General features: G+C 52.6%; 5 protein-coding genes across 5 annotated transcripts; 2 read left to right on the top strand and 3 right to left on the bottom strand.

The window, feature by feature from the left end:
• The first annotated feature begins 141 nt into the window (after window positions 1-141).
• On the top strand, window positions 142-2,127 carry BO72DRAFT_448345 (crossover junction endodeoxyribonuclease). Its single transcript, XM_040944770.1, has 2 exons — window positions 142-264; window positions 457-2,127. The coding sequence occupies exons 1-2, from the start codon at window positions 251-253 to the stop codon at window positions 2,096-2,098; spliced, it is 1,656 nt and encodes a 551-aa protein (XP_040800981.1). The 5' UTR covers window positions 142-250; the 3' UTR covers window positions 2,099-2,127.
• A 1,911-nt stretch (window positions 2,128-4,038) lies between these two features.
• Window positions 4,039-4,783, bottom strand: BO72DRAFT_117018 (uncharacterized protein). Its single transcript, XM_040938982.1, has one exon. The coding sequence runs from the start codon at window positions 4,574-4,576 to the stop codon at window positions 4,115-4,117; it is 462 nt and encodes a 153-aa protein (XP_040800982.1). The 5' UTR covers window positions 4,577-4,783; the 3' UTR covers window positions 4,039-4,114.
• A 1,812-nt stretch (window positions 4,784-6,595) lies between these two features.
• Window positions 6,596-8,018, bottom strand: BO72DRAFT_117021 (uncharacterized protein). Its single transcript, XM_040938983.1, has one exon. It carries the CDS (start codon window positions 7,878-7,880, stop codon window positions 6,720-6,722), a length of 1,161 nt encoding a protein of 386 aa, XP_040800983.1. The 5' UTR covers window positions 7,881-8,018; the 3' UTR covers window positions 6,596-6,719.
• Window positions 8,019-8,423: 405 nt separating this feature from the next.
• Window positions 8,424-10,753, top strand: spb4 (ATP-dependent RNA helicase SPB4). The gene is made up of 3 exons (XM_040942269.1): window positions 8,424-8,790; window positions 8,848-9,357; window positions 9,421-10,753. The coding sequence occupies exons 1-3, from the start codon at window positions 8,501-8,503 to the stop codon at window positions 10,562-10,564; spliced, it is 1,944 nt and encodes a 647-aa protein (XP_040800984.1). The 5' UTR covers window positions 8,424-8,500; the 3' UTR covers window positions 10,565-10,753.
• Window positions 10,754-11,919: 1,166 nt separating this feature from the next.
• BO72DRAFT_117051 (uncharacterized protein) lies at window positions 11,920-15,596 on the bottom strand. The gene is made up of 5 exons (XM_040938984.1): window positions 15,032-15,596; window positions 13,955-14,479; window positions 13,116-13,898; window positions 12,821-12,989; window positions 11,920-12,752 (listed from the first exon to the last, which is right to left on the bottom strand). The coding sequence occupies exons 1-5, from the start codon at window positions 15,414-15,416 to the stop codon at window positions 12,227-12,229; spliced, it is 2,388 nt and encodes a 795-aa protein (XP_040800985.1). The 5' UTR covers window positions 15,417-15,596; the 3' UTR covers window positions 11,920-12,226.
• Between the last annotated feature and the right edge of the window lie 817 nt (window positions 15,597-16,413).

A 16,413-nucleotide genomic window follows, 5' to 3' on the forward strand; every position in this document is an offset into this window, starting at 1 on the left:
TGATTGAGCGGGCAGCAACAAGCGCATGAATCTCCAAAGGCGGGCGGATCTACATCGGGCCGCGCCAATCGCCCAGTTGTCGCTGGCCGTCAAAACAACAACACATCTATCTCCGTTCGGTCGGCCTCTCTTCTCTCTTACCCTTTTTTGATTTACTGTTCTTTCTGGGTGGCTTTTTGGAGTGCCGCCTGTGGTAGGTTGGGCTATCCTTTTGGTCGCACACAGCTCTGGAATCGAGAGCGCAGTCGGAATGGGGATCCCAGGGTGAGTGAAACCAGAAAACTTCCCCCCCTCCCCCCCCCCGTCTTTTCTCCGTGCTCCCGATTCCCCCTCGAGGAAGGACAAACAAATCTATCTCCGTTATTCCCCGTCTGCACGTGAGCGCACGAGAGAAATAGACATGTCAACCACCAACTCCTCCCAGTCCCCCTTTGCTAATTTTAAGCAACACTAAAGCCTTATTCAAGCGATTGGTACTGGAGAGCGAATTTCTTTGTCCAAGTTGGCGATAGGACATTTGGAACGCAATGCAAGACCCATTCGTGTCGCAGTGGACATCTCCATCTGGCTCTTCCAGGTGCAAGCCGGTCGGGGCGGCCGAAACCCCGAATTGCGCACTTTATTCTACCGGCTACTGAAAATCCTGGCATTGCCCATCCATCCGCTCTTTGTGTATGATGGCCAGCATAAGCCACCTTTCAAACGAGGTCGCGCGGTGGCCGCGCGCAGTTACGGGAGTGCGCCGATCATTCGGCTGTCGAAGATCATGGTGGATTTGTTCCGGTTTCCACGCCACGATGCGCCCGGAGAGGCTGAAGCTGAGTGCGCGAGGCTGCAAAAAGTCGGAGTGGTTGATGCCGTTATGAGCAACGACGTTGATGCTCTGATGTTTGGTTCAACGTTTACAGTAATGAATTTCTCGAAAGAGAGCGGTACGGGTAATGCGGCGGCGACCCATGTCACATGCTATCGCATGGACAGCGCTGCGTACCCTTCTAATATGTTGATCAACTCGCCTTCGAATGCGATGCTGGATCGTGCAGGCATGATCTTGTTTGCAATGCTAAGCGGTGGTGATTACCTTCCCTCTGGTGTTCCGAAATGTGGCAGCAAACTGGCCGGCGAAATTGCCAGAGCGGGCTTCGGAGAAGATTTGTTGGAGATCATCGACTCCAATGGTCCCGACATGGAGGAACGGCTGAGCGAATGGAGAGAAAGACTTCAATATGAGCTCGAGGAGAACGAAAGCGGCTACTTCCAGACCAAGCACAAGGTTGTCCGAGTGCCGGAGACATTCCCGGACAAAACTATTCTATCATATTATGCCAAGCCCGTGGTGTCGACAAAGAGTGAGATCGATGTTTTACGGCACCGCTTGAGGAATGCATGGGACCAAGAGATTGACGCGGTGCAGCTGAGAAGGTTCACCGCGGACACCTTCGACTGGAATTATCGTTCCGGTGCGAGAAAGGTGACCAAATTACTGGCCGAACCTCTTGTTTGCTACAGACTCCGCCTTGGAAAACAGGCCTCGGCCTTCTCCGCAAACCAGCCGAGACTGTCTACCAGCGAAGTGCCGATGCTGCAGAAAATCAACAAGAGCCGAGAAACCTATAGCACAGATGGTATGACCGAATATCAGGTTGACATAGTTCCCGTCGACGTCGTTGGCTTGGACATCATGGGCGAAGAACCAAACCCTCCCTTGCCTTCGCCGGGAACCACTGCGTCAGCTGACGAAGACGAAGAGGAGCTTGAGAACACCGCGGATCCTGCTCCCCAAACAACAATCAAAAAGCGAGTCACAAAACGGTATGACCCTTACAGCACCGACAAGATTTGGATCTCCAAGACCTTGGCAACGATAGGGATTCCAGACGTTGTGGAAAAGTGGAAGAAGGCAGAAGCGGAGAAAGCGGAGAAAGCAAACGCACCGAAGAAGGCCACACGTAAGACGGGCCCGCGGAAGAAAATCATCGACCCGGGTATGAAGCAGGGAAGCATCTTGAAGTACGGATTCTTGACCAAGGAGCGCTCGGAGATTGGAAGCGACAAGCGCCTCCAGCTCGCAAAGATCACAGATGATTCCGGTCTTTAGATTCATCGTTGCGAAAGGACACTAACAATTCTCTCACATGATCGGTCGCAGAACTGGTCTTTTTTCGCTGTGCTCGACATTGTGATCTACGCAAGGATATTGCAGACTCGATTGCCTATACTACCAAGTCCTGCAGCGACTTGCGCCGTGGCTAGAGCTACAAATGAGTGTTCCCGCCGCTTGTTCTCCCATTCGGGAAACAACACCTTGTGCCGGTACCGCTTAAAGCCAGCGCTCCAGCTCTTTGCAATCTTCGCTGAGAATTCCTTTGTTTCACTGGATTTGGATGATATACCGTACTGCGGCTGGGCAGACGGGAAGATTCCCATATACATGGACTCTCTCAGGAGTATATATCAGGACTAAACCCTTCGATAGTCTTGTCCTATGGGACCGTACAAGACAACAATATTGCGCCACTAGTCAACTTTCCTTGCTCTGGCTATCCTGGTCAGCAAACACGTCTAGATTGTCTCACCCGACTTCCTGAAAATGGAAAGACAATCAGCCCGCCTGCAAGAGGCTTCACCAGACGATGTGACCGGCTAAGTCCCGGCTCCAAACTCCAGATCTCATACCGTTCCCATCCCGGTGAAAGCGACGCGTCGCATCAAACTTACCTAGAAGAGACCGGTCAACAAATGGAATTCAAGACAGCGACTGTCACAGCCTAGGGTACAAGATGCGTCATTATATAGTCAAGATAAAACAACTGATATCATAGACATGAACAAATGACTATACAAGCCAAGATCTAATAGATGTCTGTGGCTGGGGAAGATTCTGCCCTAGAAAGAGATTCAGCCAGACCTCTCACTGTACACGTTCGGCCTCATCAAAACAATCTAAGCTGTGCCTTGTCTGTACGCATCGTTTCTTAAAAGGAACGAATCACCTGGGTTTTTTAAAACCTCTCCCCTTCCTCCCCAGGGGAGGTACCTTCCTCAGCCTTTACGAACATATAATGTAAATGAGGGACGTGCGAATCCTACCAATGATAGCTTCGTGGACAAGGATATCCTTCTGATTGATAGTACTCCTCTGGCCCCATTGCTTGAGGTTTGGATGTACAGTATAGGTAACTAGTATAGTGCGTCGAGATAGATTTTGGAAACAAACAGAACAAACAGGGAAATAGCAGGCGCGCCATCGGCGCCGCGGGGAAGAGACCGATCCCGGCCGGGCCCTAACTGAGGAGGATGAGGCGGTGGTTCGCTTCGAAGATACTGAAAAATGAAGACAGTTTGTAGCCGGAACGAGACATTCAAGAAACCCACTAGTATAGATCATTTGGCCGAGTTATGTATGCTCCTCAGGAACTAATCACAATTCGCTACGTTGTTTCCCCAGCAGTGGACTGTTTAAGTTCATTAAATTGATGGCGTCGCCTGTGGTCAGGGTAAACAAGTTGTTCATTCTCACGTCTCCTCAGGTAGAGAATGCATATCATGGACATACAGTGTAGGATACAAAAACGGTAGGAAGTAGTAGTCTTATACGCAGTAGAAACGCCACATGTCCCGTCCCCACTGCTGCAGATTAAACCTGCCGAACTAGCTTCTTTTGTGTAAGCTTATATTCATCTTCCGTGGCACCCAACAGCTTGGTATGGTGCTTCGCTCGGTCCCAGAAACTTCTCTTTCTGTATTGCAGCTTGATGGGTGATCTGGCCTCTAAGACAAACCCGGTTGCGCCGCTCCTCAATTTCGGTACTGAGGCTTCCAAGCCGAGTAGGGAAGAATGATATGGATTCGATAACTACACCCCGTATAGGGTAGCCGGAAGAACGAAAGACTGCTTGATATTGAGCCTAAAATAAGAGGCTATTGATGAGGCTATTCGTGAGAGAAAGGGAAGAGAGGGGAAGAAGGAGGGGAGGGAGGAATATGATGCCACCCGGCCTATTCCACCGCTTACCAAGTAAGTAAGGCAGGCATCATCCTCTCATTGCCTCCTGCCGCCTCAGCACCGGCGTAGCGCAGGCGTAGCGCAGGCGTAGCGCAGTACCTGCGGTAGTCACTGCGGGGCCATTTGCAACCGTAGTAGCATGCCTCTGACCACGTCGTTCTTCCGCTTGTCCGATATCAAATCCGCCGTGGTTCCCTTTGGCCAGATCAGTTGCGGATGCACGGCTGTATGAGGAATATGATTCTTTTTTTGACGTGGAATTGGCCGGTTCCCAACCATATTAGATACCCCGGCATATTTCCCATTGAGTGACGAGTTGATGCATCGGTTGCTTTGGGGGTAGGTTGATTCTCCTGTGGATGGTGCAGGACTATCGACTGTGGTTTTCTTGAGGATGCCAGAGTGCATTCTGTGTGCATTATGCAGAGTAAGACTGCAGCTTGTATACTGCAGCGCAGGCACGGCCAATGTTCCTGGTACACCAACTAAATTCCCTTTCGCTGCGGCTGGTTCCTCTGGCAGCTCACTAGGAACCGTGGCTGCCTCATGAGACCCGGAATCGACAGGCATGGTCCCCGACCTCCCAAGGAGAGGCGGCTCCGGGCTAGTTGAGGCCTCCGAGGCAGCCCTTGAATTCTAGACGATCTGTGCTGATCGTGTGGCCGGGGCGCTTTGTTTGTTTGGGAGTGACTCTCTCTCTGTAGGGTTGGCCCATCCTATCCTCAAATGTCTTGAATATATTGCTGTTCGATTCATTCTGTCAGAGACGGTTCGGCATGTTCTCGTTCTCTTGTCATGATGACACACAACGCTCTATAAGCACAGCTATGACGTGTGAATCGTACGCCAGGAGCTCTATACTGCACAGCATGCGCATCTCGGGCCATTTACAACTGGCCCATGCTTTGATGAACACGTCTGGAAGATGGCGACGTCCACGCACGAGTCGAGCATTGCCAGTGCGACTTCTTGCGAGTGCTTCAGGTCAGGGACTGTCCACGGTTTGAGTGAAGTTAGCAATGATGAAGCTAGACGATGCAATGGCAATTCGAAAAGCTCGAATCCTGCCGCGAATGAATGCAACATTACGCTGCTTACTGAAAAGTGACTCTGATCCTGCGTGGCAAAACGATGTTGTGGAAGGAGTTCGACAGCTAGGTAGAACCCTTGCGTCGCACAGTTTCACTCCGTAAGGTGGCCGGTCATCGACACGATGGTCTGGATTTACAACAATCTTGCATAGCAAGCCCACGGTTCCATTTCTTCTCATCGTGGCTGTATGAGACGCTTGGAAGGACCACTGAATCCGCGCAAGTACTATTTTCCCGATGGGGGGACTCTTCTTCTTTGCAATACGTTCCTTTTCCGCAGCCCTCTTTCGGGCGAGACGATACCCTCCCTATCTATTGCGGGCTAGTCAGAACCACTGACGCATCACATAACGACAAAGGTGTACTTGCCACTTGTTCTAATCCTTCAATCATCCGCGGAGGACATTTTACGCAAGCAGCATCCGGAGACTTGGAACGATTCCTTTGATCAAGCTGGTCGCGCTAGCTCATTGCCATCCATTTCCATCAAGTACTGAACATTACGCCGTATGATGTGGTTCGCTCGCGGTGTGGTTTGGGATGCCCATTCTCTCTCTCCATGCTTTGTGTCTCCGCTATTGAGGATGGAATTTTGGAGGAGCTTGATGATTCGGTGCGATTCGAGGACGACATGTCCACGAGCCTTAGCTAGCATACAACTTTGGGCAAGGCATACCTCGAACGACAAAGATGTACGTGGCTGGGCTGGGTCGCTCGGCGCTTTTGTAGGAGCCGCCTGCTAGGACCTGCAGATGCTAGTCGGTCTCGTACAATAGGTAGATATAAAGCACAATATCCTGTTGATAACTGCGTACCATGAAAGGAGTCTTCGCGAGATCAGAAAGCCTGTCATATGAGAATGGATCCAGGATATCAAACATGGTGGGTAGCTTTTGTAATTTGATGAGAGGATGGAAGATTGTTTGTGGAAAGGAAAGAGAGGAATAGAGAGACGGTGGTCCTTCTTTATATGTGTATAGATAATGTTTACCTTCCTCGATGAATGAGGATGCAAGTTCACCAATTGAATGTATATCAATGTGGGATGAATCGTTACAGGGAAAGATTGACCTTAAAGCCAGAGTACGATTGAATGTGCTTGTTAGGCGTAACATGTTATTCTAGTAGACAGGTATTCACATTGGCAACAACAGCCTGGGTGAATCGAAAGCATGCATCCAGTAGCCAGGCTGAACCTATTAGGTGGAGCATCAAGCATACAGAAGAAATATTGAGTAAATCAGTAAGAAGGGGTTGGTATCGATTGCAAGCGCCCAGGTATCACGAACTCAGAGATCTATCTAGATCCATCTATCACAAAGCAGTCCATTCCATGTATGTCAGGAAGCGATCCCCGGCTGCAAGTGTCCTTTGACCAGTTATCACTAAAGTGAGTGAGAATAATAATAAAAATAGCAATAGAAGAGTGTGTAGGATAATCGGCGAGGCGTAGAGAGAAAAGCAAGTAAAGATGAACAGATAGCTGCGCGTCATATAAACAAAGAAACAAGAGGTCGTCAGGCGGGATTTGTCCTCTAGCAAATATAGTAAGGGGAATATGGAACAGGAAGGGATAATGCGGCCAACGCCGACAGGAATTAGGGATTTGGAGTCTAATTGTCTCAGCCGAAGACCTTGAGAAAGCCCCACAAGCCAACACCGCTAAGAACAGGGATCGTCAGATTATCGTCCCAGCCGAACAAGTCAACGAACTCGCTACCGGCAGCCACCAAGCCGGAGACAACGCTCATGACTCCAAGGGCCAGAGGACCCGACAGGACAGCGTTGGAAGTATCCGCAGTCCAGCCGAGCAGATTCTTGACTGAGCCAGGGATCAGATTGAGGCGTCCGGTAAACATAAAAGAGCCTTCAGGATCATTGGGGAAAGTCCCGATGTAAGGGACAAAGAACCCCCAAAAAGCGGCAGCAGTGATGACCCCAACCAGCCAGGCGCTCAAGGTACCCGCCAAGCTCTTGCCTTTGCGGAGCTGAGGGGTGTGTCGGCCATAGAGACGACCGAAGGTGGAAGCAGCAGTGTCACACCAGCTAAGTAGCAGCACGCTCATGACGCCGACATCCTTGGGAAGGAAGCGCAAGACAGCATATGCGCCCAACAGATACCAAATGACGCCATTGTAACCGGAAACTTCTGTCTCGCGCATCAATGCTCCCACGCAGCGAATATATAGCTTATTGACTGTCTCTGAACGATGGCGAATGATGTCGACAGAAGCGATGGGGACCAAAGCGCCAAAGAGCCATGGGGTTATTTCGAGCGGCTGAATACCACGTGTGTACAAATGCAGTGTGAGGAAGCCGATGGAGACGTGGAGGAGCTTGCGCGGGATTTCATGTCGGTGGATGAAGCTGCGATAGCGGCTATGGAGAGGAATGAGACCAAGAGGAGAAGGAGATCGCGAAATGCTCTCCCAAGCGCCACTGGGCCTGAGTAATGGCGACAGGTACCCATTGTTCGATGCGGTATGACCGTTCGTTGTTGGCGATCTGGCTTTCCCAGTCGGAAGTTTAGGGTTGGACTTGCGTTTGCGTTTTCGCGCTGATTCTGGGCTGGGAGGACTCCGAGAACGAGCCCGTGAGCGCTTGAGAGTCGCATCCGCGTCGCCGTTGGTCTCCTCCGCCACTTCACCAAGTCGTTGTCGACGCGCAGCCGAGCGCGTGGTGGGTCCGAAGTAGTCTCGCGAGCTCGATCTCGGGTCTGAGGGGGTGGGGGAGGGCGAGATCACACGAGGAGTCTCGGGAATGGCATCATGGTTTGTAGACATCTCGACCGCGGGTATGACGAAAGGTGGAAGGGCCGGTTTCAAGATGACTCCAGACAAGGGTCGCGGAGTTAGGTAGACGAAGAGGGCAGCACGAAAGCCCGGTATAGGGGAGCTGAGCGCTTCTAACGACGCAATGATGGGCAGGTCGAACGACGAATAGGTGCAACGATGACGAGGGAATGTGGCTTATGGCAGCCAGCGTCGATTGCAGTCGTATGTACAGTACCAGGCAGACACACCGTTGCGCATGACGTTTCACGCTCAGTAAAAGATCGACATGACACACGAGAGACAAGAATTGTACAGTGAGGGTTTAGGAGAAATTCACTGCACCGAAAGGAGAGCAGCTAGGATCGAGTATGAGTTAAGATGGGAGATACGCAGACTTTCGTTCAGCTTCGATTTCAGCCTGGAAACCGATTGGCTTCCGCCGAATCCGCAGGCGGTCACGTGTGTCTACTGGCAGAAATCCCCCACCGCCTCCGGTATCTAATCGATAAGGGAAAAAAAAAACTGGAGGATTGAATCTGAAGAAAAGAAAAGATCGATAACGGTGTGAGGTGTTCAATCAATTATCAAATTACTCTGGGGAGAATTGAGCGTTAAGCAGCGGACTCAACATGGCCCCTAAACCTCCTCCTGGCACATCTGCCAGAGCGTGGGATGGAGTGACACCCCCTCTCTCGGAATGGGTGCTCGACGCCGTCTCCTCCATGGGCTTCACGCGCATGACCCCCGTCCAGGCGTCGGCCATTCCTCTATTCATGGCGCATAAGGATGTGGTGGTGGAGGCAGTCACTGGCAGTGGCAAGACGTTGTCTTTCTTGATCCCCGTTGTCGAGAAGCTTTTGCGACTGGAGGAGCCTCTCAAGAAGCACCACGTCGGCGCAATTATTATCTCTCCCACCCGGTAGGTCCCATCTCAATCAGGACAGGATTGCGGCCATGGGCTAATAATCTATTTCAGAGAACTCGCTACTCAGATCTACACTGTCCTAACCTCGTTGCTTGCCTTCCATCCTCCATCTGCCTCCGTGCTCAACCCCGCCGAAGACGCCGAAGCGCCTCGTCCCAAACACCTCTCCTCCGCCCTCAAGGTTGTGCCGCAGCTTCTCCTGGGTGGTTCAACAACCCCCGCGGAGGACTTGAGCACCTTCTTGAAGCGGTCCCCAAATGTGTTGGTCTCGACACCAGGACGGTTACTGGAGCTCCTCTCCTCTCCCCACGTACATTGCCCTCAGTCATCGTTCGAAATGCTCGTCATGGACGAGGCCGACCGACTGTTGGATCTGGGATTCAAGGACACACTGCAGAACATCCTGCGTCGACTGCCCAAGCAACGGCGCACCGGTCTTTTCAGTGCCAGTATCAGCGAGGCAGTCGACCAGATCGTGCGAGTCGGTCTTCGCAACCCGGTCAAGGTCATGGTCAAAGTCAAGGGCACGTCAGGAGCCCAGGATAAGCGCACACCGGCCAGGTCAGTTTTCTGCATCACTGCCCCACCCCCCAGTAATGCTAACCTGCTAACATAATAAACCAGTCTACAAATGACCTACCTCACCACGTCTCCCTTACACAAATTCGCGACCTTACCCGCCCTCCTCCGCTCCGTCGAACCCACCCCCCAGAAAACCATCTTCTTCGTCTCCACCTGCTCGGGGGTCGACTACCTCGCGGGCATTCTCCCTCTGATCCTGGGCGATGATTTCCAGCTGATCCCACTGCACGGCAAACACCAAGCCAACGTCCGCGAGAAGAACTTCACCCGCTTCCTCAACTGCCACACGCCCGCCATCCTGCTCACCACCGACGTCGCCTCCCGAGGACTGGACATCCCCTCGGTCGACCTCGTCGTCCAGATCGACCCGCCCTCCGACCCGAAGACCTTCATCCACCGCTGTGGCCGCGCCGGCCGCGCGGGGCGGAAAGGTCTGAGCGTGGTCCTGCTCCACCCGGGCCGCGAGGAGGACTACGTCTCCTTCCTCGACGTCCGCAAGACGCCGGTCGTCCCGTACCCGAAGCCCCTCACCGTCTCCGACGCCGACGCCGCCGCCGCGACCAAGCGGGCGCGCAAGGCCGTGCTCGCCGACCGGGCCCTGCATGACCGGGGCCAGAAGGCGTTCGTCAGCTGGCTCCGAAGCTACAGCAAGCACCAGGCCAGCAGCATCTTCCGCGTCGCCGACGTCGACTGGGAGGCGCTGGGCAAGGCGTGGGCCCTGCTGAAGTTGCCCAAGATGCCGGAGCTACGGTCCTTCGCGGGCGACCGGACACTGGGCGTCACGCTGGACTGGGACAACTTCACCTACAAGGATAAGCAGCGGGAGAAGCGCCGCAAGGAAGAAATGCAGGAGAGAGCCGAGCAGGCGGCAGCTGCGGCGGCTAACGAGGGCGACGAATCCTCCAACAAGCGACGGGCGAGCGAAAGCGCCTCCGCCTGGAGTAAGAACCTCGAGACGCGGAACAAGAAGCAGAAGCGCAGAGAGGTGAAGCAGGCACGGGCCCAGCATACCCGGTGGGAGAAGATGACCGAAGAAGAGCGGCAGAAGGCGCGCGAGACAGAGCAGATGGTGGAGCAACTCCGTCTCAAGAATGAAGAGGAACGTCGACTGCGGCGCGCAGCCAAGGCGGCCGAAGGCAAGGGTGATGCTAATGCGGAGGATGACGAGTTTGAAGGTTTCGATTGAACTGACATCATGTATCCTGGTTTCTTCCTATCGTCATATAATTTTGATACCATGTCTACTACGTCTATAGATCCTGATGCCCAATAGATGACTCTCTTTCTCGCATTCTACTTATCCATGCAGTTTTACCCTTCGTCTATCGAAGGCAGACAACCATTCCCATGGACTACTCATGTTTTCTGCCATAACAATGAATTGATCACAAACGAGTGAACTGTACATCGATTGTCTGTGTGGGTAATAAAGACGCTAGAGTGCCACTCGATACATGCAAAGCAATTCTTAATACAGACAACACCGGGAATGCTTCGCAAACCAAACCAGACAAAAACAGTGATGGTATCCCAAGACCTTTCTAAAACAACTCCTACCACAGATAGGACAAAAGCTCATAGCGCAAGCAACCTTTGACCGCGTGATCCTGACCACAATCCACGATGAATGGTATGTAACAACCTGCGTCATCGGGAGTGAACAACAGCAATACAAAACCTGTAACAACCTTCGGCGAGAACAGGCGAGCCACAATCCTGCGCAGACGGATTCAATGACTTGCATCATAAGAAAGAACTAAACAACCTTGCGCCTCAACAACATATAACCATTTTGAGCCGACCACGATCTTGGGGCGTAGAAGACGAATCTATGGGCCGAAGCCATGATAGGGAGACCACAATCAAAACCTGAACAACATTCGACAAGATGGGCAGACCACGAGTTAAGGTGCGATGATGGATGTGGTGATCTGAGCGATAGAGAGCAAGCGACAATCCAAAACCTGAACAATTTTCGACTGGACGGGAAGACCACGATTTGGTGTAAAGACGAATGTGGTGGTCCTCAGGCGCGATGAAGAGGAGCTAACGACAATCCAAAACCTGGACAACAGCCGACCGAATGTGCAGACCACGATTTGGTGTATGCAAAGACGAATATGGTGGTCTGGTCGATGAAGAAGGGCACACGACAATGAAAAACCTGAGCAACTTTCAACCAGATGGGCAGGCCACAATTTGGTGTGGTCTGAGCGATGAAGAGCCAACGACATGACAAAGCCTGAGCAACTTTCGACCAGATGGGCAGACCATGGTTTGATGTAAAGACGAATGTAGTTGTCTGAGTGATGGAGGTACACGGCAATCAAAAACCTGAACAGCTTTCAACCAGATAGGCAGACCATAGTATGGGATAAAGACGAATGTGATGGTCTGAGCGATGAAGGTATACGACAACTGAAAACCTGAACAACTTTCAACCCAATGAGCAGACCATGGCTTGGTGTAAAGACGAATGTGGTGGTCTGAGCGATGGAGGTACACGGCAATCAAAAGCTTGAACAACTTTCAACCAGATAGGCGGACCATAGTATGGGATAAAGACGAATGTGATGGTCTGAGCTACCAAGGTATACGACAACTGAAAACCTGAACATCTTTGAACCCGATGAGCAGACCATGGCTTGGTGTAAAGGCGAATGTGGTGGTCTGAACGACGAAGAGCGAATGATATGCCAAATCCTGAACAAATTTCAACCAGATAGGCAGACCAAGGCTTGGTGTAAAGGCGAATGTGGTGGTCTGAGTGATTAAGAAGAACTAACGACATCCCATAACCTGAGCAACTTTCGACCGGATTCAGTAGTAACATTTATTAAGGAAGGTTTTATGCGAGTGCGGCGTGCGAAAGGCCAGTCTCCATTTCGCGCCTGAACGCTTCCAGGCCGGGCGTCCAAATATTATCGTAAGCGTGATCGACCACTGAAGGATCCCACATTTCGTTGGCGATGCGTACTGCCTCGGCACTGAAGCCCATATCTTCATAATTCTCGGCTTCCGGCCAGGCAAGCTCGGAGAGGTCTCCAGTTGGGCAATTCTCATAGAGCCACTGAGCATCGCGAGCGAATTGGTCGTCACCGAAGTCCTCGGGGCTGGATGCACGCTCGGGACTAGCGACAGGTCCGGGAACTGTGCTGGGGGTAGCAATAGGTACGGAGACTGGGTCAGGAGTAGTAGCAAGAGTCAAAGGGCTAGAATAGCGGCTCGCAGTGCGGAGTCCACTGGGCGTCTTGGGTTTGTATTTCTCTGCCTGCAAGCGGACTCGAGCAAGAGCATCATCTTCAACCTTGGCTGGGGTAGTAGGAGGGACAAGCGCCTGCTGCGGAGTCGCGCGAGTCTCGTCGGATGATGTGCTAGATGGAAGATTGGTTAGCAGGCCAGTGCCTTGCCTGGGCTCGTGAAGATAAGATGAAGAACATACCTCTCAGTAATGTGAGGCTGCGAAGGAGCTTCAATGGGCGAAGTGGTCTGTGTATCGGGCACAGATTCAGGGGCAGAAGTACTGGGTTCCGATGGGGAGTCCGAATAGGGAGTCTCGAATGTACCGGCTCGGTTGGGAACGAAATCTGGTGTAGCCTCGTCTTCCGAAGCTTCAGAGGAGGTGTCAGAATAAGGAGTCTCGAAAGTACCATCCCGATTGGGAACAAAGCCAGGAGCTGGGGTATCTTCTTCTGAGACATCAGAAGAAGTATCAGAATAGGGGGTTTCAAAAGTACCATCACGATTGGGAACGAAGCCTGGGCGACTGCGCAGATCCGGGTAAACAGTGGACTGTTCGGCCTGCGAAACGTGGGTAGGAGGCAGAGACGAAGATGAGTTACTCGATTCGCCAGACAGATCCATGCCGACGAAATGCTGTCCAGTATACGGATCGGTGGCGCGGGGCTTCATTCTAAGCTTGGATGGGGTATCCTGGGGACTCGCATCGAATCGAACTTTCTTCGAAGCTGGACGCTCGGACCGGAGAACATCGCGAATGGCGGACTTTCCTTTCACGTCTTGTTTCTTGGGTTCGGTTTGTGGGAATGCAGGCTCCTCGTCTTCATCTTCTTCATCGTCAGAGATCACGAAGTAGTCCTCGTACATTCCATAGCTGCATCCAGGCGGGTTAGGGATCACATCAGGGGAAGGGGCCCGCTTGCGCTTCTTCTGGCTTGGAGTGGAGGTGCTAGGCTCCCCTGAGACAGGGTTACGGCCTCGAGTTTTGCTTGCTTCGGCAGTGGATTCACCAGAATCTTTGGGGTTCGATGTATCGGCCGGAGGCTCAGGTACTTTGGATGGAGCCTCGGCAGGGGTCTGTTGGACAGACTTGGGGGTGGCTTTAGGTTTATCATCAAGGTAGCGAGACCTGTCAATAGTAGCAGGGAACAGGGAGAAGGAGAGATCACGCTGCGGCTGTTGGGTCGGTCCCTTGGTCTTGGGAGTGGGAGACACTGTTCTGTTCGAAGGAACGAACGCTCTAGGCTGTGTACGGTTGAGCGGCTCGGTTGATGGTTCTGCTGGCACTAACAAGCATAAGCGGAATAAATGATACCAAGCCATGAAGAAGGCATACCTTGATTCTCATTTCTTTCGGGGGTTCGTCCAAAAGTGGGAATGAGACGAGAAAGTCTGCGAGGGACAGAATTCAGTAGCCCGCGGATTCTCCAGCTACTCGCAGGCCGGTCCGGAGTGGTAGGTTGCTGTGTCGGTTCCGGTTCCGATTCCGGTTTCTGTGCATCTTGTTCATGAAGTAGTTCGTTATCCTCAAAGCTTGGGAAAGGTTCAGTCATCGAGATATCTTCTCCTGGAACTGGGGTCTTCTCAGAAGCGAGACGATCAGCGTCCTCCTGGGCGAGGTACTGCGAGATGCGAAGACTGGTCCTGTAAATGCGGCCTTGCGACTCGGCGTTGCGGCGGCGAAGTCTCTCCGAAAATGGGGTAATATTGGCGGTGACACGGCGAGGCAAGGGACTGGCATGGGAGAAGGGAGTACTTCCGGGAATACCAAGGTTGCGCCGCTTATTCGCAGCGGGGGTGACTGGCTCCCCGTCGTTCTTGTCATTGTCGTCTTCATTGGTTGGGCGACGACGCTTCTTGTCTGTGCTGTACATTAGCCCCGCTCTCTTGGAAGAGGATGTGCCATGCCCCAGACCCCCCGGAGCACTAACAGACCCCTGTTGAAGGGAATCTGTGGCGAGACCGTTGCTCTCACCCGACCCGAGGTGCTCGGGCACGGGTGAAAGCACGTCCACAGCCCGACGCTGATTCGTAGGACGTGGACCGGTCCCGAACGGATGAAATGTACTACCCGCGAGGGGAAGAGGTTCGATTTCGAGTCCTGCGAATAATACAGAACCTGTATCACACATCTCGATATCTCCCTCCGCTCCCCCCGGGGAGCCCACAGACGGCACCGCTGGTACCTCGTCTGATTGGAGGTCCATTGGCGCCGTCGTGGCTGGTTCCTCCAGCAGCTCACTAGGGACTGTGACTGCCTCAGAAGACCCGAAGCCGGCAGACATGGTCCGCGACCTCTCAAAGAGAGGCGGCTCCGGGCTACTTGAAACCTCCGAGGCAGCACTTGGTCCCTGGGAGGTCTGTGGTGGTTCTCTGGCCGGGGCGCTTTGTGTGTTGTTGGGAAGGGACTCACTCTCTATAGGGTTAGAGTTCTGGCCCACTTCGGTGCTGCCGTTCTCCTGTGAAGATGGTTCCGCTTGGGATGCGGTGGGTTCAGCGTTCTCGTTCTCTTCGGTCTGGTGCTGTTCGGTCTCCTCGGAATCTGATTGGCCAATTTTGCGAGTAGTTCGGCGCGTTGTGCGCTTCTTTGTAGAGGCCTTCTTCTTGCTAGGAGCCTTTTTTGTCGTTGTGGAAGACGCTTTCTTGGCGCGCGTTGCCTTGGGGCGAGGAGCGGGCTGTTCTTCTTCGGCGGCGGACTGCTGCGAGTTGCTTCTAGTCGACCTAGTGGGGCGAGCAACATTGTGGTCATCTAGGGAGACGAAGCCACCAGGCGACATCATCTGCGAGCGAGTACGCATTTTGACTGTTCGAGAAAGTGAATGGTAATTGGTAAGTGTTCGAGTTAACGCGGCACTAAAGTGAGCACCGTTGGTAAATTTGATATGCGAGAAGACCTTTCAAATTTTCCAAGATAGAGGTAGCTTGAAGCGCAGGTCGACGGTAAGAGAAGAGATGGGGGATAGCGGATTCGAAAAAGGCAAGGTTGCGGTTTTCGCGCGCACAGAGAACAGGACAATGACCCAAGTTGCAATTTAGCTTCAACGTTGAGAGCCCGTCTCGTGGCGTGGGTGTGAACCCCAAGCTGAAGCAAGCACAGCAGGATTCGACAGGGGTGAAATATCAACACACGTGAAGAAAGATGATGGTGATTGCGAACTGATGGAGAGTACAGGTTGTCGGGACTGGAAAACAAAGCCTGAGTCGAATAAAGCTCGAGTCTTCAGGCACAAAGAAGTGATCAGGGTGGAAGCAATAGGAAGAGAGGGTGGAGGAGACAGGAAGAGAAGGTGGAGGAGACAGGAAGAGAGGATGGAGTGTAGGATGGGCAGAAGAGAGAGAAGGAGCGAAGGGAAAAGCGCGACGGAATTCCGACTCTGCTAACACTGCGAGGCAGGAAGCCAAGCACAGGTGAGTACAGACAAGGAAAGAGGAGGGCGATGTCTCGAAGCGCACAAGAGCAATTGTTTGTGTGTAGATAAGAGCTTTTGCGAAGTGCGAAACAGGTGGAGAGGAGAGGGAGGATGTTGTAGAGAAGATGAGAAGGGAAGAGGATAAGAGGAAGGAAAGAAAACAAAACTCACTGGGTGGGTGGGCTGTGTTATGATTCTGTTGTTATGGTGTTATGGCGCGTGTGGGCCGTGGACCCGCGGGGCAGCTGGCAACATTCACTACCGGAGCAAGCAAAGCTATAGCATCTGGTGATGGATGAGAAGATGGCAGTGAAGTGAATATTCACTCGACCGCGCGGGAAATTTGCGGCTCGAGGGAGTGACGTCCCGGCAGAATTGACAAGGC

Source organism: Aspergillus fijiensis (assembly GCF_003184825.1).
Source record: "Aspergillus fijiensis CBS 313.89 unplaced genomic scaffold BO72scaffold_25, whole genome shotgun sequence".
NCBI classification, from domain to species: Eukaryota; Fungi; Ascomycota; class Eurotiomycetes; order Eurotiales; family Aspergillaceae; genus Aspergillus; species Aspergillus fijiensis.